Here is a 25,210-nt window from a genome sequence, read left to right as displayed (position 1 = left end):
CTGAGTTGGACATTTCCCACTTTTGGAGAAAATGGCAAGATGAGACAGTGGAAAACACAGGACAGGACAGGGGGGGGGAGATGAGATGAGACCACAGTGGAAGGAGCAGGGGAGGACATGGAGGAAGGCTGTTTTAGTGTAGGAAATGAATTTTGGGTTTAGGAAACTGGGAAGAAAAAACGACTGCCTTACGTGGAGAATTGAAAAGTGTCTGGAGCACCGCAAAGAGGAGAGGTACACAAAAATTACACAAACAGAAAAATGCATTAATCATACTAACACAAACACACATGCAATGAAGCTCATGAAGATCAAACAGTATTTTAAGCATGCGTTTCTGTTAACATCATCTTGTCCGGTTCACTTAGTAGGTTAAGAAGTGATACATAGACTAGTGAACTAGTATTATTTTTGGGGAAGGATGATTGAATCATTACAGGGGTGAACAGAATGATGAGTGGAGACTAATAGATTATTGAGTTTCTTGTTTCTGATGTGTGGGGGAGGTCTTATCATGACACACATCTGGTTACATGGGAAGAAACTCATCATCTAACAGAATATTGCTGTTGTGTGAGGTGTTTTAAAGGGTTAATTTTCAATGAGAGATGATGGTATATTTTGATGTTCTAACAGTAACTGCAAGCAAAGGGAGCTTCAGTGAAGGTTCAGATTTTTCTCTCGTGCTTCATCACAGAGATTTGTCACAGTTTGCCTTGTGTGTTGTTCTACAACAACCTAAGATATCTTTAAATGTCCTCCAATTTCCCAAAGTAAATAAGAAATATCCTTTGGGGGGGAAATACAGCACTGTTTCCTCACAAATGTGAACAGCCAGACTGGTTTGGCAAATTAAATTTAACTGCTACCAGAAATTGAGTTTAGCTTTTTTATGAAGGAGGCAGGTGTCCTGCTTCACTTTACTGTTTATGTATTTATCTATCATTTCACACCAGCAGTTGGAAGGAAGATTTCTCATACTCGCCATGAGGAGAGAAAAAAAACCCAGAAGTGAGGACTTACTCTTTAGGGGGTGCAGGTTTGGATCAATTTTTTAAATCATTGCACCATGTAAAGACCTAAAAAAAAAAGAAAAAAAAACAACTGTAAATGCACGTGTTATTTACAAAAAAACACACATCTGGGACTATTTTTGGGGACAAATAATACAGGTTATATACATGATTCAGTATCACGATGTGACAATTCTCAAATGCATGAAAGATATAAATGAAAAGCACTCAACACAGAAAAACTAATTAATGCAAGTGCCATTACACGAAGATGAAAACAATGTTTTGTATCCTGTTCATTCAATTAGTTAGTAATTAGTCATCAGTAAAAGGTGATAAATTATACTACTTTTCTGTAGCATAGATCTTGAGTAAGGTAGAAGTAAGACTACTTACTTAGTAAATAACCTAAAATATGTGTTTGGTATGAAGAACATATTTGAGAAAATATTTTTCATTTCATTTCAAGTTATAGACAGTGTCATCATTTCCACTGTGAATCACTCTACTTATTATTTTGCCATGCGATTAGTCGGGGATATAAAATCATAAAGTCTTCTGATTGAATATTTTTAAAAAACAAAGTATAAATACGAAGACCTCAAAAGCTCTAAAGGCTGGAATCAGCTAATATAGTTTGGCTTGTAGCTCAGGATCCATTCTCGAGTTAGAAACAATGCTGCATATTGACAGTTGTCACCGGTGTTATTAGATTTATTTTTAATATATCTCCAGTACAAAGAATTGTTCATTCATTGTACTGTGTGACTTAAGTAAACCCAATTCTCATTCAGAGCAGGTTTGAGATAATAAAAAAACTATGAACCAAAAGTCCAATTGGTATGCTGCCCAGGTTTGCTGAGATTCTCACAACAGTAAATGTAGGAAGGAGAGGACAAGGGTCATCCAGGACCATTGGTCCTTGTTAATGTGACACATATAAGGCTATGTTTACATACCTATTGATCAGACTCATGACTTATTAGCGAATCTATTTAGTTCATGCATCCTATACATTTAGAAGCACTGCATGGAACAAACAAAAGGAATGAAAATACCGGATATGTACAAACTCCAATGAATAATAAACTATTTTGCATAAAATCTTTGGCACGGTAAACACCGTCATCCCCTGAAGATTGTGTGACCTCCATAGTTCACCATCACCAACTAGGTGTCTGTCTGAATATGTTATGAAAATTTCCTGTATACATTTTGACAGACAGGAAACAAACAACAGCCCCTGGGAGAAACTTCCCATGTGAGTGCCTCGCTGTGCGGATACAGATGCAAAGACACGCAGACACCCACTGTTTCCCTCCCTCCTTCTGTCTCACACACACACACACACACACACACACACACACACACACACACACACACACACACCTAATCAAACATCAGTTCCCACGTGATTGTCTACAGCGGTGGTTTTACTCTTAATCAGAATCATTCTTTTATTTTAGTCGTCGTTTCTCTTTCTTTCTCCCACTCATTCTGCCACCCAGATGACTCCCCCACGTCCCTACTTCTTGTTGTTTAGTTTGCCTCTGCTAAGCTTTAGATACACAGCCCTCTGCTCTCTTTGATAATCATACACCGTGTCTTGCTCGCCTCCGGTTCCCCTCTAGCACTGGGTTGCTGCTTGGTTGCTGCCAGGTCCAGCCGGCTTGTGACAAAATGAATGACTGAGTGATCGGTTCTTGTATAAGCATACTGCAGATGCCTTCTTCTCTAATAGAGTATAAAACTACCTACTAATGTCACTCTAATAAGAACTTACGTAAAATGAGGAACAACCACGTACTGTAGTTCCAACAGAAGCAGATGAGCAATGAGAGAGACAGCCAAATGATAAATATGTTAAAAAGCCTGAAATGATTAAAAATAATATTAATAGTAACAATAAAATCAGTCATACCTTTAACACGTGACACAACAAAGATTATGCTGCTGTCAAACGACATCATCCGTCCCCCAGATGCCTGGAGCTGCATCACTGAGGATATACGTAGTAGCAACTGCACAGACATGACCTTTAGTCCTGGAGAGCTACCGCTGAGTTAAGTACCCAGCACTCACTGATTCATTGTCTTGGGTCAAAACAATGCAATGTTGCTTTTTAAGATACTAGGTGAACTGGAGCCCGAGCACATGCAAGATAAAGCAACTCTGCCGCTGAGTCAATTTTGAGCAGTTCAAGTGAGGAAAGAGTGAGTGTGTAAATTCTGAGGAAGATGTTGGTAGACTAATGTTTTGGTTTACAAAGAGAACTGGAGGGAGCATTCTTCAGGTGGATCACGCAAGATGCCACACGCTGAGGTCGCTTATGCAGCTTTGCTACCTTTCAGAGACCTGAGAGCTAGGTTCAAACCATGACAAAATTTGCAGGAAAATGTATGCATAGCAAAGGAAGTGGAAACTACACACACTAGGGAAGCAATCAAATTCTTAAATATTTCATGAAGTCCAACTGCAGGGATTTAAGTATGAATCACAATCATGTTGGAATTGTCCAGCATGAGTAAACTTTTCACCTCTGCAAATTTAAATTGCCAAAATGAAGGAGTGTTTTCTTGGCTAAGTAAAGCTATATAAATGAAATCCCACATCTGTGCATCAGCCAGGGCCTGAAGACCAGCTGTAGAGCTGATCTGGAGGCTATGAAGCAGATGGGTTCCAGCCTGGTTTCAAGCTTTTTGGCATGCAAGAAAGGAGAGATTGGGTTCAGAAATAAATTGAAGCAATTAGGTCTGCAATGTTACATTAGAAAGGGGGGGAAAATCCAAACGTAAATATCTGCCGACAATAAATGATCAAAAGGAGCATTTAATTCAATACTTACTAGTTCTTCTGGGATCACAGATTTCCACTGTAATAGGGAGAAACAAAATATGTCTGGATGACGTCTGTAAACGGTAGCTGTGAAGTAACTGTTTCATCATTCCAATATATGGCTTCATTGACCCACTCCTTCTTTTGCAGCATCTGTTTATAATTGTGCGCATTCCCTGTGGGGATTCGTTCATGAGACTCTTCCTCCTTCATACAAAACTTTCAGCTATGCAAGCATGAGCTGTAACACTTACTGTGCTTAAAAATATGTGTCTTCTTAAAATGAAGCCTTTTTGCTTCAAAGAGCGATCAAAGCATGTTCAATATGTCAGAATGAATCGCTACAGAATGATGAAACTAGCTGCAAACAAACACAAAGCACATATGAGGCCATATTTTGCTTATAAAGCACATTATTCTAGTAAATTCAAATCCTGCAAAGCAGAGGGAGCCTACGGTTAGATTAAGTTGCCAAAGGCCCCCAATTATCAGGCTTGTGTGCCTCTGCAATGCACCACATCCATAAATGCAGCAGTCACCCTCTTCACTTTAGCCTTACAATGCTGTCGGTTCAAAGTCTATGAAAAACATTGGCGTATAAAAAATTTCAAGGACAATCAATAATCTAGTTGCCATACCTTTCTCAGACACAACAACACAGGAGGCTAAATTGGTCGACCGGGGAGTATGATGAACCATTTTCGAGCCCAATTGGACTTCACTGGTAATGGTTAGCTACCCTCCCCAGCAATATTAGATGTCATTCAGTGGGCTGCCGTGGGGACAGCAATTACCCTTGTGCTAATGTCTGCCTGCCCACTCCATCCCTGCTGCCCAGTGGCTCCATGATTTCTGTAGCTGGCTCTGGCTGGCCATTCTGTTTACAGTGGAGACCTCATCAGACACAGATCCTCCAGATTAGATCAGAACTCTGATCTGCACATCCGCTCAGGCTCAGCTTTGAGCTAATGGCCACAACTGGCAAGAGATCAGGTGGACGCAAACACACACAAGCACCTACATGAACAAATGCACACACATTACAAGGACATGCGACCGCATCATCGCAATTACGTCTGTTACAAGTCACATACAGACATGGACCCACAAATACAGTAGTGAGTATTTTCAAACAGTGGCCAATTCCCATCGGAGGGGTTCGACACATTGAATGTTTTTGACATATGTGCTTAAAAATTGACTTCAATCATTAATGAATTTACAGTTTAACGATGCTGCAAAATGGGTATCAAACAAACTGCAACACACATTTGCCAAAAATGTTGGTTTTAATTAGAAAGTGTTTTAATTATTTATTTGGCTACCAGAGAGCACAAATAAGTTTATTTTTATGAAGCGCTGTGAAGTCACCTGCACATACCCCGAGGGCTTGAGCAATTGGATGAATATATCGGCTATCAGCAATTGGCCGAGCTGCTAATTTAGTGGACTGCCACCTGGAGAATTCAATATGGTAAAAAACATAAATAACCTTGCAACGCACAATCGCTAAATGGAGCCACATGTTGAAACCTTCTGTATGTACACAAATTTTGATCATTCTCGTGACATAAGGCTGCGACGCGTTTTATAATCTCATGGCCAACAAATGTTTTAACTTGCAAGATTTCCCAAAGCCTGTGCTAGATAATCACCACCACATGTTGCAGGTTGTGGAAGCGTATAACTTAAAATGTGTTTGAAGCAATGCTTGTTGAAATATTAGATGCACTAAGATTGATAAAGCCTGCATTAGTAAGTAGGGGGTGGCAGATGAGAAAGTCACAGGTCAGTGAGGAGGCTCTGATTCATGTCCATTTTGGGAGTTTTGTGTTTCCTCCTTAATTTGTTTCCTTTCCACCCACTTTTTACTTTTACTTTGAGTGACTGCTTGGACTAGCTTTGGGCAGCAAAGCTAAATTGAGTTTAAGTATTCCCCTTTACACAAACCAAACCAAATTAAAGAACAATGTTTAGTCTGAGCATTTAAATGTAATTCTAAGGGTTCTTTTATATGTGTACAAACGTAATGAGTTGGGAGTCACACGAAAAGCTATACTTGTATATTTAATGTAAAGCAATATTTGATGTTGTGCGAATGAGAACAGCAGCGTCATTTACAGTAATAACATATCTTATCCCCATCTGGTCGTTCTTTTCAAGACTGCAACGCATCTTTCATATGATTGCATCATTCAGGTACCTCAATTGTATAATTTAGGTGGTTCTGTCTATGTCTATGCAAGATTGGATTTACACTAGTGGACTATATCAGTAGTCATTGGTTGTTGGACTTACTGTGGATAGTTAGACAGTCATAATAACCAGCCATCATCTTTTAATAACCAAAACACAAAGAACCTACAGAAATGTAATGTGTTTATGTAAATACACTTTACCTATATTTATAGTGATATATTGGCCTCTAATTAAGCACCTAAGCATAACAAAGAACAATGTTGTTTGCAAAGTTTACAGAAAGACCAAAGGATGCTTTCAGTGCAGTCAACTGATGTTCATTGTGTAACATGTAAGAAAACATTGCTTAGAGCGGGTGAACTTTGTATCACATGTGCAAAGGACATTGGGGAAATACGCTTGTATAGCTTCTCCTAATGAGACAAAAGCTTATGGGATAAATATGTCTTCCCCAGCCAGCACACTTGGACAACATAGCTTAGACATCTTAGGCACAACAAAAACAGCAGATGGGAGGGAGACAGAGGATAATTGCTCTGTTTCTTTAGAGACAACAGAATCAATTTTTATTCATACTCGCAGAGCATGAAGTTCACATATCCGCACATGTAAGCACAGAGACATCCGTGTGACTAAGGATATTAGCCCAGCTTCCCGGCTTCTTGTTACCCTGTTCTCGTGCTTCCTCCATGTATCTGTCATTCAAGCTTTTTAAGCCTGAGCCCCAGTCACATGGGTCTCGCCAGTGTTAAGACTGAGACCCCAATTTCACCTGCAGTGAGCGGATGACTGAGAGCTGTCACCTTTGCTCAGCACTAACAGTGCATCCATCTGCTTTCAACACTTTATAGAAGGCTGTGTGTGGCTCTCTTGTGCCCACATGAAAGGAGAAAAGAAAGTGTGCCTTAGTTTGCTTTGTATTGGATGAATCTTCGTCAGGGAGGAAGGGGATTATTTCACAGCTAGAGGCCAGACCTCATTCATCTCCCTTGGACCTTTAGAAAGTTTCAGATATCAGGATGCAGTCATAGAATTGCTTCATATTTGGACTACGAGGTTTTGAAATTTGAATCAACTCAGTGCAAACATTTGCCTGCATTTGCCCATTATAATTTCTCAGTGGTATTATATATTTAATTTTGCATTCAGATTTTAACAATTAATTGTAATGGTTATAGAGAAGCTTCCAAATGCAGAGTCTGCAGCTGCAGAGCATGATGATGATGGCAAGTAGTGCACTATACCACGGGGAAGTCATACATGAGTAGGTGCCAGTAAGAGGAGGTATTTAAAGTGATGGATTCAGAGACACTAGCAGAGAAATGCTGGGTAAGATTGGTTTTCTTGTCTGATGCCTTGGGATTGAATAAAGCAGAGCACATTTATGTCTGCTGCAGTTTTATCTTAGAGGTTCCTTTATGTAGTAGAAGACCCTGAGCAGTGGCACGCAGTAATCCATAGCTTGATAAAGTAAAAGCCTAAATATGACTGGCTGTCGGAAATACCACAGGAATAACCAGAGTAACATCAGTCAGTAATTACTTTTAATCACAGCAAACGGTGGAGTGCTTTTAAAACTCCTTAAAACACATACAAAGCATTTAGTTATGGGGAAAATATGACTTTAAAGGTGCTTTTCGTGCAGCATTGAAGAATTCAAAAGATTTAGCTTTAGATGGTCTATGTAGCCTGCATCTTTTTTTAAAAAATGCACTTCTTTTGCAAGACAACAGATTTTATTGTCATTTTCAGTGGATGAATAATGTAGCTGGGTTTCAGTGTACCTATTGTGGTATTGAATTTGAATGTGCTACAGCTTGAATTTGCTTTTTTGACAGACTTTTTGTCCACATGTTACCACATTCCAAAATCCCATCCCATACATTGCTCAGTATGTATATTATTTTACTACTTTATTCATAATTAAATCAGCAGAAAACACTGATAACCAGTTATTAATTTCTGTGTAAATTACCAGTATATTTTTGGACCTTGCTAAAGAAGATTGCTGGTGTTGGATAATAGCTCTGCTATTTACCACTGGTATCTTGTAAAACTCATGGCCTCAAAACAGGAAGTACTGACTGTCATTGCGCCTGCATCAATCTTTTTATATACAGTCTTTGTTGTGGTTTGTCTGCAAGAAATTTCAGAAGGAGCGTGATTCTTTGGACCAAATTGCAATGATTAATAAACTCTGATATCATAAAATATCTATTTATCACATAGATAAAATAGTTCCTATATGAGCCAGACACTTATGTCAAAACAATATCATTATTATCATTAGCAGTATTAGTACTTTCCATGCTGCATTTAATCAAATTATTATCGTTTAAGTTAACTTAAAGTAATAAGAAATTATGCTATACTGTGCTCCAGCTTGCCTTAAATATCCTTAAATTTTAAAAGTAATTACACTAAACATCTTGTGAATAAAGAGTTGAATGATGAGAGTACCCTTCACATACCTGCATATATAAACTCCTGTCTGCTTTTGATTTTGTCTCCATTTATCAGTCATTACCCACTTTTGAATTACTGAACTGTCTGAGAGAGTGTTTCTCCACTTCTTACAGCTGTGCATCAGCTAAATGATAGCTCAGTTTGCTTCATTTCCCCTGTTGCGTATATCTTTGAGCTGGGAACCACAGGTGCCCTTTCAAGTAATCCATTTTCTTGTCCCGTATTTGCATATATGCATAATTCATGACAAAATGGCATCCCTAGGAGAGGGTCCAATGAGAGAGCACTATTTTTAGTATGCACCTGGCATCAGCACCGCCCATCCTGATATCTCAGGTTCAATTACAAAGGTTGGGAGGAATAGCAGTCATGAAGGGTTGAGGTGTGCGGGCTGAGGATGGATATGTTAAACTCTTTCCCACTATTCTCTATGCTTTTTGTTCCCCAGAGTTGAAAGAACTTCTTCATAATGCAATCAGGCAAATGAAAATATTAACACGCTTTTGAACAAAGGATCACTCAGTCAGCGCGGCGGTGTGAGAATAAAGAAGGCCTTCATCATCCCAGTGCAACAAAGGAAAGGGAATGTGGCAGGGAGGGAAACATTTCTACTCCCCCACTCAACAAAGGGAAGAAAAAAAACAGAGAGATGAAAAGAAAATGTAGTATTTTTATATTTTGACACATCTGTCAGATTTTGGTCTGTGTGTTGGTCTGTCTGCGCCTGTTCTCCCTGACATTTCTGTTCTGTTCGAATCAATGGTGTTCAATTCAGCAGCCTTTATAGACGTGACGGGATAAATTTGTCAAATCAACAATAACAGTAAATATAATACAATCTTAGAGCTGATTCCTCACTTTCACTTGCTCACCAGAGTTTTCAGTTCACAGATTATATCGTTTAAATAAATATAGCAAACTCTACTCTAAGATAAGTGAACCTAACATAGCAGTGGATTTCTTTTCTTCCTTATCTCTGTCAATTATTGTTTCGCTTTCTATTATTGATCTGACATTTGAATGTACCTGCTTTTATCCATAAAAATGTGTGTCATTCTGTTTATGTATAGTAATGTATTACAGTAGGAGGTTTTTTGGACATATATATATATATATATATATATATATATATATATATATATATATATATATATATATATATATATATATATATGCAAGAGACCACTAGTACTTCAACTACATTTGCTTGTTTTATTCAGATAGCCTGACAATCATAAAAAAAGTATTTATGCCATAAAAGACAGCAGTATTTCTTTAAAAAAAAGTATTTTAATGTTCTGAAGTAAGATTTATCAGTTTAAGAAATATTCAGGGAAGGTGTTGCAAGCCATTAGTTATTTGGGAGCAGCTCTGTTTTCTGTAATAGCCTCATTAATACTTTCTTAAAAGCATGGAGATTAGCCCATTTTTAAAAATGCATCACTTGTATAGTGTCAGTAGTTTAGATAAATTTTTCTCAGTAGGTTTAGTAAATCCATATATATTTTACCCAACGGTAGCTTTGCTGTAGTTCCTCTTCTTGCATTTTGACGCAAGGGGCAACTATAGAGACTGAAAAAAAACAGCCAGCACTGAAGTGGCAAAAACTACAGTTCCTCTTGGTGCCACTTGAGGCAATCCCCATAGACCTAAAGTTGCTATCCCCACATTCACACCATTAAAAACTACGGAGCCCCGCAAGGAACAGGGGAGAAAATAAAATTAAGATTTTGCGAGATCTCGCAAAAGTTTATCTTAATTTTTTTTCTCCCCTGTTCCTTGCGGGGATCCGTAAAAAAACATATTTATAGTCTGGTACAAAAATACAGTTTTGGTGTGTGGACAATATTCCTCTTCATAACAACTCTTGGTTGAATTTTCATCCACCTGGATAATTGATTTGACAGGGTTGGCAGCACTGAAGGACAGGTGTCCCAACTCAACCAGCTGGAAGATGGAGCTAATCAGCGTCTTCGAGGCCTCGGTCATTATTTCTAGTCATTAAACCAGAGTCCTTTACTACATTTGTGCTGTTACGTTATTTTGGAGAATTTTTAACAGGTAATGTTGCTAATATTATTGTTGTGGGGTACTGACCAACCAAGATGTTTGTGCTTTAGTTTGGGTGAGTGAATTTTATTATATGGCACTAATTAGCTGCTGCATTCATAAACTTTATGCGTTTGGTTAGCTGATAAATTAGCATTCAACCCTTCTGTTGAAGCGTTAAAACACAGTCCGAAACCAGTGGGTGTTTCTATGTTTTATACAATCTGTGTTTTTATTTAATTGGTATCTTGCATTATTCTTCCAACAAACCCCAACACCATCGCTATCCCCAAAATATCTTAACCTTACTGCTCGCATGACATTTCCCAGAGATGTAGCTGTGGCCTATTTTATTCCCTAAAGTGCTTTCAGCTTTGAGGACACGGGTTGAGTTTTAAAGAAGTGGGACAGTTTCCTTTTGAATGATATTATCTTGAGCAAAGTCATTGCTGTCTACCTGCTCTGCAGTGCACAGGTTTCCTCTCCCTTTTTTTTCCTCTTCTAGTAGGCTGATAAAAACGTAGATTACTTTAACTTTAAAATAGTTAAAGGTTCTATTATTTTGTCGCATATTTCTGTTTTGTTTTGTTTTTTTCCATGTATGAATTACCTGGTGCATAAATGTGCATAGAGCCACCTGTGTGGATGATTGCAGTATGAGGGGACAGGCTGGGATTGCTATCTCCATGATGGATTGCCAAGAGTAGCTGCTTTAAAATACTATTAGGACATAGTCCCCAGCTTGCTAAAGGGTGTTCGCTAATGTATTGCTTCTCTTGGGACTGAGTTTGTGTCTGCTCCAGTTTAAGACTTTGCACTTAAAAAAAAAGAAAGCAGGGTTGTGTGTGTGTATAGAAACCCTATTTTCTAGAAGAATAACAGCAATAAAGGCTTCTGTTCACCGACACACGCAGCAGTCACACTCACGCTGCTGCATCTTCAGCTCGCCTTGTTTTGGCACAACACTTCGGTTATGCAATTAAAGCACATGAATTGATAGCACAGCAAAACAACAGTCCCAGTTTAATTCCTGTCTAATGACATTGCTGCTTAGCGGACCCCTGCCTCTAGAGGTGTAATACAGGAAAAACCTCATTAACTTTTTTGTGTGTCTCTCATTATTATTTTTTTTTTTTTACTGAGAACAACCCACCCTTCCCTTATCTGTTGAATGATTAGAAGTGCAAAGAAGAGAATTTTTAGTAGTACACATATAAGCCACACAAAGCCCAATGGGGGTGTCCTCCAGAGAGATGCAGATGATCCTATTTTTCTGTGCATAAGTGGTGAAAGAATGTGCAAAGGAGACGGGACTATAAATTGTGGCAGCATCTTATGTTGGAGTAATGACAGCCCTAAATACCCGCAGACATCTGGGTCTCTGAGTTATTTATGTGTGTATATACTTTGTTTTTGTTTTTCTCATTCCGGGGTCAATAACTCAGCCATGACATACATCATTTATGCTTGGTATAATCTGAAAATGTTGGTTTCAACATGGTCCAAGTATTGATCGCTGGATATTGACTGAAAACCAAGATGTCAGATCATTGCGGTTTTGTGTTCTGGTTATTAAACCTATCCTCATTCCTCGCTGCTTCTTGCTCTATTGTGGTCTGACAGGTGCATAAAAGTGGTTGGACTATACTTGTGGTTTATTTCAGTTCATTTTGAAGTGGTAGAATTTTACTACTCTGAAAAGCATTAAACAGTGGGTTGATTTTTACGCAATTAGCTTTGTGTAAGAATAAAAGAACCTTTTTTTAACAGCGGGCCTCAAAGTCTTGTCACTGAGTTTATTTCACTTGTCATTTGTGCATTTTACCTTTGAAATGTCAGTTTACATCCTCTCGGGTTTTGGTGTCAGCTACCTTCTTTTGTCGTTGAGTAAGATAAATTAGTAGAAGCAGATTTAAAAAAAAAAAAAAAAAAAAAAAAAAAAAAAAAGAATCTTAATTTTTCTGTTTTATTTCTATTGTCTACAAGGCTTATGAGATCAATCTGCATTTGAGAGGGAGAGAAAGGATGTAAGCCAAATATTATTTCAAAACTTAAATGCCCTGGACAAACTTCCAAACGCTTAAAAAAATCCAGTCTACAGGGACCACTGCAAAAACTGTAATTGACAGAATATTGTTTTTATCCAAACAGTTCTGCACACACAGCCATTGCACTCTAGCCTCGGGGCTCACTGTTCAACTGCTGACAGATAAACTCCAGCTGGGAACATTTTTATTATATATATGTGTGTGTGTGTGTGAATAAATTGGCAAAATTATATTCTAAGTGTTTTTCACATTTGGTAAATTTCCATTGATTTATCCACAGTCAAAGATTTGGATGAATAATTGACGGTATTTGGCGATCATGTATGAGTTTCTTTTTAGTTTTCTGGTGTATGACATATTTGTGTGTTTTTGTATGTGCGTTACCATCTGTGTATGTGTAAGTGAAACTTTTAAGTATCCTGATTCTTTTTTTTCATTGACTGGGCTGTTCTAAGAAGGCATGCTTATCACAAGCCCTCAGGGCACCTGTGCTAATCCCCGGGAAAAGATGACATCAAATGGAAGCAGAGCAAGGGATTATGGGGGATGTTGTGGAGCATGATCAACTGCCACTGAGAACTGGATGGACAGGAAGGAATTCTTCCCAGGTGAGACTAAACACACAAATATAATATGGAATACGATGAAAACAAAACCAGCGTATGAATTAACCATTACATGAAGACGCTTCACCACTGCGAAATGAAGCAGGCTACTGCATTAATTTTAATCAGAGCAACAGGAGTAAGTTAAGGCTGGATAGCACTTTTCCCACTGCAACCAGTCACTACAGTATGCTTAAGTCAGTCAGCACTAACTCCAGTGCTTCTGTTAAGTCATAGAGAGCGCCAGGTACAATCTTTAATGCAATCCCTGTGAAACCAAGGTTTCGTATTTCACAGCAATTCACTGTGAACTGAGATTCACTTTCTCTGTTTACGCAGATAAAGATGTTGACTTTTGATGATGAAGCTAGCTGAAACTCTGCCAGTTGGATTTTTTGGATCGATATAGCAATGGAATTTCTGAGTTTGAAGCTTTGTTAATGCCATGCAGGCTGACTTACAGAGGAAGCATCTTTCATGAAAATGACAACGCTCCAGACACCTGGTGTGATATTTAAAATATCACTCGTGCTCACATTCTTTATTTTACCCTTTTTAATGCAGCATATTTGAAGCACCGCGGATCAGTACAGAGCAGTGTTCACAAAAGCGGTGCAGTGTTGAACTTCTCCAGACTTCACCTGACACATGTGCGTGTGATACAGAAATGTACCACCTTAGTAGGTTTTTAACCTGTCACCTCACTAGTCCCCACAGTTAATTGCCCAGTGCCTTTATCGCTAGCAAGTCTGGATCCTGCACGTTCTATCCAAGCATCTCCCTTCCCTGAAAATGCATCTGAAGCATACTGACTAGCTTTGGGCTGCATGTGAGAGATTGTGGTCAATATCCTCACATGACTCCCCTGAAAGTTAATGTGTGAAAATGGCTCAGCAGTCACTCATATAGAGGACCCCCCTGAGAATTCACCCAACCTCGCAGTTCTCTTCATCTCATTGATTATGGCCTGTAATCTTGGTATTTTAACTGACTGTTACTGTGTTGGTGAAAGCATCAAACACAGCATCAAACAGCAGAAAAAGGTATCCGGTGAACAAAGCGGCGGTTTAAAGAGAGGCGTTCAAATTCAGAGTAGACTGAGCAGAGTGTAAATACTGGACTTAGATTCATTGTGAATTCAAATGAATGCTAATGTTGCTCTGCATCTGTTGGATGTGTAAATGAGCAACTGTTTACCACATCAGATCAGAAGGTGATAATGTCAGTTGTGTGTTCACATCTTGATTCCAAACCAGTGTGGCCAAAAAACATCTCATTGCAGTATTAATGAATCATTTTTTAAACAACAAAGTTGGGCGAAAGTAAGATATTGTTAACATACCATTACAGCAATGTAATAAGTATTACTCTATGCTTGAAAAATTCCAAAATAACAAATAAATGCAAAATCATGCCTTGAATTTGTACTTGAGATGCTACTGCTTTCAGCTGTTTCTTTGCTCACAAGACCGGAGCGCCACAGAGGGTAGTTTCATACCTTTGTCGTGGCCCTGGGTCATTTCACCCATACGGTGTACATTTTAGGACATCGTCAGGTATCAGACAAAAAATTGTCAGGTGTCAGTTGTCAAAAAAAAAATTGTCAGGTATCAGAAAAAAAAAAAGTCAGGTGTCAGTTGTCAAAAAAAAAAAGTCAGGTGTCAGAAAAAAAATTGTCAGGTGTCAGAAAAAAAATTGTCAGGTGTCAGAAAAAAAGTTGTCAGGTGTCAGTTGTCAAAAAAAAGTCAGGTGTCAGTTGTCAAAAAAAAAAGTCAGGTGTCAGAAAAAAAATTGTCAGGTGTCAGACAAAAAATTGTCAGGTGTCAGAACACAAGGTACCAGAGAGAAAATCTTCCTGCAGGTGGCGCTGTTGTCACGTCCCACCCGAATTGATTTCCAAATACGTCATCAACGTGTGACCGTGGGAGAGCGTAAGGTCATTGACCTCACCGGAGTTTTACCGTGGTTCAGGCTCCTAACGACACAAGGTAAGTTTAACTTTTTCTCCCTTTTGTTCATATTTTTGCCACAGTTGTGTTATATTAAGTTGCAGTTATGTTGTGAAAGTTACATATCAGAGACGGAAAGCCAGTTTTGTACGAAACCAAATCAGTACTATTTTTGTCTGGCTAATTCATTCTAGCTAGCGACAGTGGTGAAACGTGATTCAAATTTAAACTGTTCAGTAATTGTTTTGTATACATTTCAGCAAATGGACAAGCTGAAAGCTTACGAGCAGTTGCATTTGAATACTAATCCTATTTGAAGTAATACATTTCCAGTGGTAGACATGTTAGATTGTCACACCTGGCTATGCATTGTTTTATTAATATTATATATTGTCTTGATAGCTTGAAGGGGATGATGCCGGTTTCATATCACTGGACTTATCCATGGCAGTAGAGTACATCCATGCACAGAGAATCATTCACCAGGATATAAAGCCAGCAAATGTCATGGTAAGCCATATTGTATTTTTCTTTTTCTCCACTTTGTTTTTGAAGATCAAAATAAAAATAGTATATTATTTATTTAACTTTATTCTCTTCAGTCTATTAAACACTACATTTGAACAATGAGAAACTTTTCTGGCATATTCATATAAAGGATTTTTTTTTAAAGTAAGAAGCCTTACATTGTTTCTTTAATAGTCCAATTTTTCTTTAATATGTTGGTTCTTGCACACCTACAAAATTCCCAAACATGTTGTAAGTTTAGGCTTTACAAACTGAAAGTTTCTATTATTTTATTAGTCTGTACCACTTGCTTAAGTGGAATGGGGATTAAAAAATGCACAGGACTATAAAACCGGGTTGGATCATTAACCAATCTGTTAATTTTAATGTTGGGTATAATAAACAATCTCAGAATAAATCTGCAGTGATTGGGTGATCTGGGTGCTAAAAGCTTTGAGGGTTTTTTTTTCCCCAATTATGAGCTGTGGTCTTTGGAATGACATTTTTGATAACATTTGTGAAATTTTAGACAACCTGGTAAGTTCTCATATGTATACCTTATAGGTTCACCACCCTTCTAAGAAGGCAGTCCTGACAGACTGGGGCATGGCAAACATAAGAGACACTGTGATGCTTCGTCAAGGGAGTAAGTTCACTGCCCAGGCTACTGGTCCAGCTGGTGGCACATATCTTTACATGGCCCCTGAATGCATACTGATGTTTGAAGAGGCCTCGTTCCAGACAGACATGTGGTCCCTCAGAGCCACATATCTGGAGATCCTGACGGGTTCCGCTCCGTGGATGGTTAAAAAACAAAGAGAACTGGCTGCACTAATGGCCACCAAAACCCCACCACATGCCCTATCACATCTCAGTGACAAAAACAGTTTTCTTGGTGGTTTGGTGAGCTATGACCCAGACTCAAGGCCTTCCGCATCTGATGTTGTTAAGTTTCTCAAGTCAGGCCTTGATCTTACGAGCCGATATGGCTACAAGTGGTAATGTTGCTACAGTCTGCAGTTCAAAAGTCTTTCAATGTGAATTATGTTCTACATTATTGTTAACAAAAGTTGTGGTAAATGAAACACTGAATCATTATGAAAGATGGCACCTTGTCAATTGTATTTCAACATTTTATTGTACATTTTGTTGGTCAGACAGTTTTCAAATTACCTGTTGATTTTAAACAAGGATAAATAAATGTTAACAAACACTGTTGTATGATTTTATTGGTCATTGGAAATGTTTACTGGTGCACCTTCCATCCTCTCTCTCTTCAGAAAGATGTATATGTCATTTGCCTCGGCAAACGTAGAAAGTGTAGGAACTGCATTTCTGTTCATGGCAGTTGTGAGCTCTTGGACTAGCATGAGGTATGCAGCAAGGCAACCATCAGGTGTGCAGGGAAACTGGCTGTTTTCTAAAATGTTCTGGCACATGTCTCTGAATTCCTGGTTTGCTACCAGTGAAGGCTCTTCCCTCTCACAGATTAATTGCTTGGCATAGTCTAAAAGGTCTGGGTCAACAATGTGCAGCACATTGCCATATCCTGCGAATGAAAGACAATATTGAAAAGATGTTCACTTTGAATGTTAAAAATAAATGAATAATGACAAAGCTGTTCTAGAACCTGTATAAGAAGCAGTCAGTGTTTACAGATGTTATTACAGAAACTTAAAGATGGAAATATCACTCAAACATTTAGATACATTTTTAGTTAAAGGTGTCAATATGAAGCCATTTTAGTATTGACAGTAGAAATTCAGAAATCTCTTATTGTACTACAAGTAGGCTTCTTCGGAAGACACAAAAGAGAAAGCACATTATAACAGTTTTACGCTCATTACACTGGCTTCCAGTATATTTTAGAAAATTCATTTTAAAATTTTAGTAATGACTTTCAGTGCTCCGAATCGTGAAGCTCCTGCCTTAATTTATGATCTTATAGAACCCCACGCTCCCTCTCCCAGCCTGTGATCATCTAATCAATGGCTGTTAGTAGTCCCACCAGAAGACCAGAGGCAAGAGATCTTCCAAAGCGGTGGCTCCCAGGTCATGGAATGCTCTGCCTCCATCCTTACGTTTCCTTGATTGCATTTATTCTGTATGTTCGATTGTGCTGTTTTATGTTTATCTGTTTTATATTATTGTGAAGCCACTTTGTGGTTTTTATCCTGTGAAGAGTGCTATATCAAAGTAAAAGTAAACTAATGAAAGTTAAAAAACAAACAAAAAAATAAAACCCCACAGGCTTTCAAATGACATACCAGGAGGTGGTGAGGTAAACAGAAGGTCGGGTTTCCCAAATGGACCAGGTGCATTGCGTTGCTTGCGGATGTCATGGGTGTTCCAAACTGTTTGCTCTGTTTTTAAGTCTCTTTGAAGCAGTGGCAAGTGTGAGTACTGCAAGCAGTTGCTATGAAAAAGGAGAATTAAAAAATTAATATGTTCATCTGCTTCTTTGAGGTAGAATAAGTAAAAGCTAAATTTTAATCAGTACTCAAAAAACAAAGGCATTCCTAGACCACATACTTTCATACTGCTGCTTGATTATTTTTCATGTCTAAAAATATTGAATTACATGTGCACAGGATTGTCCAGTTCAAGGATCCCAGACTCCATCATGGCCTACGCATGTTGTTTTGAAAAAGACATAAGTTGTGAAGGTGAGAATTTCATTAGTGAAAAGGTACAGATGTACATAAAAGCAGATTCTGGCCTTGTGTTTTCAGATAAACTAATCCATCGTATGTTTAACGAAATTTGGATGGCTACTCTTTGTTAATAGGTTTTACAGGTGAAAGATTTGCTTTACCTCAAATGTTGTCAGCCATTTCTTAATCCATGTCCGCTTTAAAATACTGTTGAAACATTCAGCTCTCTAAACAACAGAAACATGACATTATCAGTTTTGTTGTCAGGTTGTTACTTTAGAAATAGTCATTTACCAGCTTAAAGACATACCTGGTTGTGCACTGATGTCCCCATTCTGAAGCACCTCCATGCCTGATTCCCAAGATCTCGCATGTGAAATGCCATCTGCATTTGACCCACAACAAGGTTCTCCTTTCCTCTGTCCCCCCGAATCATTTGAGGACAGCCTAAAGACACAAACTGAAGATAATTAGTGAATGATGAAAAAATAAATTTATTAACAAAATGTAATCTTTTTTAACCCCCCATTTTTTAGTATATTGCATACCACCCTGTTCTTGAACAGCCTCAAAGAAGTATCTGGCCACAAAGTTTTGCTTGCGGTTGGATGTGCCCACCTTTAGCCATAGAACCTTCCTGGAAAATCTGAAAAGAAAGAAACAGAAAAGTGGCCACTTGTACATATGATTTAATCATGTTTTGGCACTATGTTTGGTTTTTGTTACATTCCCCAAGAGTATGCTGGTTTTCCATTGTATTATGTCTAGGCGTTGTTTCTGGTTCCTCTGGCCATTTTGACTGCCATAGTTGTGTAGGCTTACATGCCTTTGGAATTGAATGTGACTCTTGACTGTGTTCAGACTGACGCGAGGGGAGAGCTGCCTTTTGTTTTGTAATCCCTTGTATTCTCCTGTTTATGTGTTGGTTAGGTAGGTTATCGTAAATTGTACATTTTATTTTCTTTGGAGTTAAATTCTGTTTACTTTATATCAGGGATGTTTTGTTTGTTGTGTTGGTCTTGGCCCTCCCTGAAATTAACTGCCAGTCTGAAATGGAACTTTAAGACTAGCAGGAAATAAGCCTTTTAAAAACCGCCATCTTGAATCCTCCTTCACTATTCATACTTTATCTTGGTCCCTTACGGTGTGTTCACACCGAACGCGATGGACGCGAATAGAGCGTCAGGTTTACATGTAAAGTCAATGGAAAGGCGCGATGACGCGCGATTGCGGGTCCCGCGAAAATTCGGAAGCAGATTTGCGTCGCGAAAACGCGTGAAACGCGCGTCAGTGTAGCGCGTCTGGCGCGTTTGACTCGCGAATAAAACCACGCGCGTGAGTTTTTGTGTTGCATTTTGTGCATACGCGCGTTTCGCGTCTACCGCTCGAGTTGGAAAAATCTGAACTCCAGCGTCAAATCGCGCCGCGACAACCAATCAGGAGCCTGGTGACGTGGCTGTTACCTAGGTCAAAGGGGCAGATCCAGCCAAAGCCTTTCATACTTCAATGGAGGGGAAGGCTAATCAATGCGGTAGCAAACAACTCGGAGCTGTACAACACCAGCTGCTTTCAGTACCGAGACAGGAATAAAAAGGACCGAGCTTGGAGGAAGATATGTGAAGAGATCGGGCAACCTGGTAAGTTCATTCATTTCTCTTTTGAAAGTTTTCACTGACCCGGGGAAGCCGCACAAAAGCTAGCAAGCCACCGCTATTTTCCCACTGACGTACAAATACCGTTCTGCTTTTATGCATGTTGTCATTTAGGAATATATTTTATTGTTTATTAATAAACAGCACACAGTGGTCCCGCTGTTCATCCGTCACTGCTTTGCTTTTTCGCTGATTTTTTATTGCACAGTACAGCATTGCATTCTGCAGCCTGATTGACAAATCTCCTGCGCTTGCCAAATTTATCACGTTTGGTTTTGATAACCATCGCGTCCAATAGAAAAAACAGCACAAAAACACCCATAACTATGAGCCTCATTCGGAAATAGACACCTGCACCGTGAGGGGAAAAAGGCGCACGAAAGTGGCGGGCAGATGAAGACAAACCGCGGCATAATAATACTTTTACGTTTTGCAATCTACAAAGGTTTGCACTTTGAGAATCAATTGTGAGAACTGTGACCAGGGGCTAGTTATTCTGAGAACCCCTGCAATAAATGAGGGACCACTGTCTACTCTACGATTATTATATCCAACCTGTTAACATTTAATACTGTATTGATAGAACCAACTGATTCTGCAGCAGAGCATCCCCAGTCCCTGAGCTCCTGCTGCTGCACCCACAGATATGTACAGCAAGCACTGATACCTTTTTAGTCGGTGGGATTCCCTTGTGATCACCTTTACTAAATATCTACAACCAATCTGATTATATCCTGTTATTGTTTTTTTTTTTTTTTTTTTCAATGTTGAAATTAAAATCTAGTAGCAGCCTTCTCATTTCTTTGTGTTTTGTGCTGTTTTACAGGCCCACAGAGGAGGACTGCTCCGAGGCAGATGAGGGACGGGTCCCAGGACGGTCCATCGGCGGTGGAGCTGGCCACCCTGGAGTCCCTGAAGAGGCCACACCAGTCTCCAATGGAGCATTTCCTCCTCAGCCTTGTTCCTGCTCTGGAGAGCAGCTGGTCCTTTTTATTCCTGTCTCTCTGTAAATTCTTATATTTTATATATTTATGTTTAATGTTTTTCTGTTTGAGACTTTTAATATTATTTCAAATAAATGTTTATAATGACTAATGTCTCAGTTCTACTACACAGCAAATGTTGGCACACAACTTGACACATGTAGAATTTATTTCATATTATACTAATGACAAAATATACTGATACAGTGGGATGCAGAAGTTTGGGCAACCTTGTTAATAGACATTATTTTCCTGTATAAATCGTTGGTTGTTACAATAAAAAATGTCAGTTAAATATCATACAGGAGACACACACAGTGATATTTGAGAAGTGAAAAGAAGTTTACTGGATTTACAGAAAGTGTGCAATAATTGTTTAAACAAAATCAAGCAGGTGCATCAATTTGGGCACCACAAAAAAGAAATGAAATGAATATTTAGTGTATATCAATGTGTGTGTCTCCTATATGATATATGGGGTGCCTTTGTCTGGATGTGCTTCCCATCCAGAGCTGCACAGCACAGAGGAAAGTTCCAGCGCTCCTGGAATCCCTCTGTGATGGACCGCCAGTCTCCAGGTGAAGGCACAGCCATGAAGTCGTCCACTAGACAGTCCCAGATGGACGTCGCTGCCTGGGGGGTGATCTGGCTCACCGTGGACACACCGACTCTGAAACTGAACGCGATGGTCCTGAAGGAGTCCCCGGTGACAAGGAACCTGGACAAAATTGTTCAAAATCAGTATTATGTGTACTGCAGTTACAAAATACATTATTCAAATTCCAAAATACTTTTGTGATGTCAGATATAAATCACAAAACTTAAATCTTACATAAAACATTTTGTAATTATAAGGATAATTACAAAATGTATATTAGATAATATCTAAAACAGTTGTGTTTTGTTTTAACTTTAACATATCATAATTTGATTGGTAGCAACTTTCACAACTACAGTGAGCCAATCACTCATAATTCCTAAACATGTCAATCAGGTAGGAATGAAGTGAGACATTAATAGAAATAAAGAGTTGTATGTTGACATGTAGCCCTTTCCTTGCTTAAATCATTAATATTTTTGAAAAATTAATCTGTGATAAGACAGCTTATCAAGATAGAACCATGTAACTAGAGATGAATCAAACTGTTCACAGTTTTATCTAACTCTGTTTTAATAAAGGCTGTGACCCCTGCTATAGAGTCTGACAGCTGCAGGGATTATATACAAATATTCAACTATTCCAGAATTAAACCAGGTCTAAATAAAAAGGAGTGAGTATCACTACAAAGGTTAACTCAGTGGTCCTAATGCTACAGTTTGATATCAGCAAACACCGAGCGCATACATTGATGTGACACCACAGCCATGCTATCATGCAAACACTGATAACAGCATAAATCGAATTAAATCGGGACTTGATGAGACCTTCTGAGTATCACTAGAAATATTATAAAGAGTCGTCTCTGTACCACAGTTTGCTTTCAGTAAACACCGACAGCATTCACTGTTAGCATAGCACATCCATGTTAGCAGTGTATAACTGGATGGATTAGCATATTAGCACAGATATCAATAAAGGACTACCGTATTAAATAGTTTTACTAACCTCAGGCAGACGGACAGGCGCTCTGCAGGTGGGATTGAGCGTCTGTAGTTGGTGTCTAGGCGGGCGATGCTGGGACCGACGAGGGAAAGCAGGTCCTCAAACTGGCCGACGGTGATAGCGCTGGAATCGGCCGTCATCCAGGCGCAGCTCCTGGAGCAAGTGGTGAAACTCACCAAACTGCTCATGCCTCTGGAGGACCTGATGGACCCAGGTACGGCGAGGACGTCTTTTACGCTGCTGCTCTGCTCTCCACAGTACATAGAGAAGGGAGACTCTCTCTTCAAGCGCTAGCTCGATAGCTGCCATCTTGCAAAGATACCGGTCTGGCACAACTCCCTCCCACATTCCTCCCACATTTCCGGTTCTTGGACACGCGTTGAGACGCGAATGTACATGCGTCAAATTAGGGGCGTTTGGGGCGTTTTATTCGCGTCCATCGCGTTCGGTGTGAACACACCGTTAGACCAGGCTTGGCCAAATCCAGACCTCGAGGGCCAGTGTCCTGCATGTTTTAGATATCACCCTGGGTAAACACACTTGAATAAAATGATTAGTTCATTACCAGGCCTCTGGAGAACTACAAAACATGTTGTGAGGGTAATTTAGCCATTTGAATCAGCTGTGGATCAAGGACACATCTAAAACCTGCAGGACACCGGCCCTCGAGGCCTGGACTTGCCCATCCCTGCCCTAGACTACTCAGGAGAGATAACACCTCAGTTTACCGCACATCCTTATCTTGAAGCAACTTTGTACTATCACTGAATATAATAAATTAAGTAGCGAATGCCATATTCAAACCTACCCATCAATCCCCAAATGTATCCACATTCCAAAGAACTTCAGTTTATCATTGCCTATATGAAACAACAAATAATAATTACAATTTGTTTCAACAGAAGTACCATCAAAACATGTTTGGAAGGTTAATTGAAAAGATAAAATAAATACCATCAATGTGCCGTGTGTCATTTGGACCACGGCTGATGTAATTCCGACGGGGAATTTTCTTCTTTCCAGGAGATCTCCTCTGAAGACCACTTGCATCCATATACCTCATTATATTAGCAACATCGTCTCTACAGTAACAATAGATTTTACTCTGAGCTCAACAGTAAAACAAGAGAACACTTGATCATATACACACTATTTAACCAACCTGTAACAAGGCCGCACTCCTCTGACATCCCTTACCCGCTTTACCATTGCCCTGATTCCTTGTTCAGGAGACCACTGTTTCATCTCACTCTAAAAAACAAACAAACAGACAATTGAATGTTTTTTTTTTTTTAAATCACTACAGAAAATAACATTTATTGTTTCTACAATAGCTCATGACACAGACTTCAGGAAAATATATATTTTTTGCACTGATGTTTTAACGCTTACCTCCACAGCTTTGTGGATTTCAGTAAAAGGTCGTTGGGGGCATCTTCGCTTCAACCCTAGAAGTTTTAAAACTCGTCTCAGATGCCTCTCACTGTTAAAAGACAACACAGACTTACATTATATTAAATGCAAACTGCATGTTTTGTCATTTTAGAGAGTTGTCACGGAAACTGTTGAAATGCAGACTTACCTTATTTTATGCCCATATGAATTCAGTGCACAGCTGATTTCCTTTTGTTTTAAGCCTTTGTTGAACAATGTTATTATCATCATATCTTGAAAGGTTAAGTGTAACAACAACAGTCTAATTGATCACCCACCTCTTACACTGAACATAAGTAATTAACCAGTAAAGTACTAAATCTTTTTATGTGGCAATTACACTAAAAGCATCGTCTATTCAGTGCCCACAAATAAAACATGTGTAGCAAAAAAATACACTTCTTTGATATGAAAGAGGTGAACAGTAGTTAATAAATAAGTTGTACTTTAGTCATTTATTTTTAATGCTCTTTTTTTAATAAAAAAAAAAAGTATTTTTGGTACAGTCATGGGAACCAGCCAGAGTCGGATACTCCTTTCATCATCGTCAGATGACATATTGCAGCAAAGTCTAAAAACAACAACAGAAAAAAACATATCGGGATCAAAAAATATCCCGACAGTAGCAATATAGAAAAGAGAAATAAAGAAAAAGAGCGACAGAAAGGATGCAGGCTGCTCGTGAGCTTTCAGCTTGTCCATTTGCTGAAATGTATACAAAACAATTACTGAACAGTTTAAATTTGAATCACGTTTCACCACTGTCGCTAGCTAGAATGAATTAGCCAGACAAAAATAGTACTGATTTGGTTTCGTACAAAACTGGCTTTCCGTCTCTGATATGTAACTTTCACAACATAACTGCAACTTAATATAACACAACTGTGGCAAAAATATGAACAAAAGGGAGAAAAAGTTAAACTTACCTTGTGTCGTTAGGAGCCTGAACCACGGTAAAACTCCGGTGAGGTCAATGACCTTACGCTCTCCCACGGTCACACGTTGATGACGTATTTGGAAATCAATTCGGGTGGGACATGACAACAGCGCCACCTGCAGGAAGATTTTCTCTCTGGTACCTTGTGTTCTGATACCTGACAATTTTTTTTTTGACAACTGACACCTGACAATTTTTTTTCTGATACCTGACATTTTTTTTTCTGACACCTGACAATTTTTTTTCTGATACCTGACAATTTTTTTTCTGATACCT

At 38.9% G+C, this 25,210-nt stretch overlaps 2 protein-coding genes and 2 long non-coding RNA genes across 4 annotated transcripts; 2 read left to right on the top strand and 2 right to left on the bottom strand.

Annotated features, from left to right (window-relative positions):
- Positions 1 to 15,124: 15,124 nt before the first annotated feature.
- On the top strand, positions 15,125 to 16,884 carry LOC308409138. Its single transcript, XR_013973951.1, has 3 exons — positions 15,125 to 15,203; positions 15,567 to 15,674; positions 16,236 to 16,884. It is a non-coding gene; the product is annotated as an uncharacterized lncRNA (long non-coding RNA).
- A 1-nt stretch (position 16,885) lies between these two features.
- On the bottom strand, positions 16,886 to 25,203 carry LOC308409136 (uncharacterized protein). Its single transcript, XM_080901695.1, has 13 exons — positions 24,924 to 25,203; positions 24,531 to 24,568; positions 24,146 to 24,230; positions 23,956 to 24,046; positions 23,726 to 23,814; positions 23,518 to 23,645; positions 23,372 to 23,423; positions 18,874 to 18,971; positions 18,636 to 18,772; positions 18,487 to 18,552; positions 18,253 to 18,299; positions 17,939 to 18,087; positions 16,886 to 17,220 (listed from the first exon to the last, which is right to left on the bottom strand). The coding sequence occupies exons 2-13, from the start codon at positions 24,553 to 24,555 to the stop codon at positions 16,898 to 16,900; spliced, it is 1,290 nt and encodes a 429-aa protein (XP_080757821.1). The 5' UTR covers positions 24,556 to 24,568; positions 24,924 to 25,203; the 3' UTR covers positions 16,886 to 16,897.
- Positions 19,121 to 21,068, top strand: LOC308409139. The gene is made up of 2 exons (XR_013973952.1): positions 19,121 to 19,962; positions 20,804 to 21,068. It is a non-coding gene; the product is annotated as an uncharacterized lncRNA (long non-coding RNA).
- On the bottom strand, positions 21,212 to 22,876 carry LOC308409137 (uncharacterized protein). Its single transcript, XM_080901696.1, has 2 exons — positions 22,567 to 22,876; positions 21,212 to 21,678 (listed from the first exon to the last, which is right to left on the bottom strand). The coding sequence occupies exons 1-2, from the start codon at positions 22,824 to 22,826 to the stop codon at positions 21,408 to 21,410; spliced, it is 531 nt and encodes a 176-aa protein (XP_080757822.1). The 5' UTR covers positions 22,827 to 22,876; the 3' UTR covers positions 21,212 to 21,407.
- Positions 25,204 to 25,210: the final 7 nt, after the last annotated feature.

This window comes from Rhamphochromis sp. 'chilingali' (assembly GCF_963969265.1).
Source record: "Rhamphochromis sp. 'chilingali' genome assembly, chromosome: 13".
In the NCBI taxonomy this organism is placed as follows: domain Eukaryota; kingdom Metazoa; phylum Chordata; class Actinopteri; order Cichliformes; family Cichlidae; genus Rhamphochromis; species Rhamphochromis sp. 'chilingali'.
This window is presented reverse-complemented; position numbering and strand designations above follow the sequence as displayed.

What these genes read in the sequence shown, in the direction of transcription:
- LOC308409137 (XM_080901696.1), bottom strand. Translation starts at nt 22,826, where the DNA reads ATGTACTGTGGAGAGCAGAGCAGCAGCGTAAAAGACGTCCTCGCCGTA. An exon ending in CGCCTGTCCGTCTGCCTGAG is followed by an intron (nt 21,679 to 22,566) that starts GTTAGTAAAACT and finishes AATTTTGTCCAG; the next exon opens with GTTCCTTGTCACCGGGGACT.
- LOC308409136 (XM_080901695.1), bottom strand. Translation starts at nt 24,555, where the DNA reads ATGTCATCTGACGATGATGAAAGGA. An exon ending in ATACATTTGGGGATTGATGG is followed by an intron (nt 18,972 to 23,371) that starts GTAGGTTTGAAT and finishes CTTTCTTTTCAG; the next exon opens with ATTTTCCAGGAAGGTTCTAT. An exon ending in GGACATCAGTGCACAACCAG is followed by an intron (nt 18,553 to 18,635) that starts GTATGTCTTTAA and finishes TCTGTTGTTTAG; the next exon opens with AGAGCTGAATGTTTCAACAG.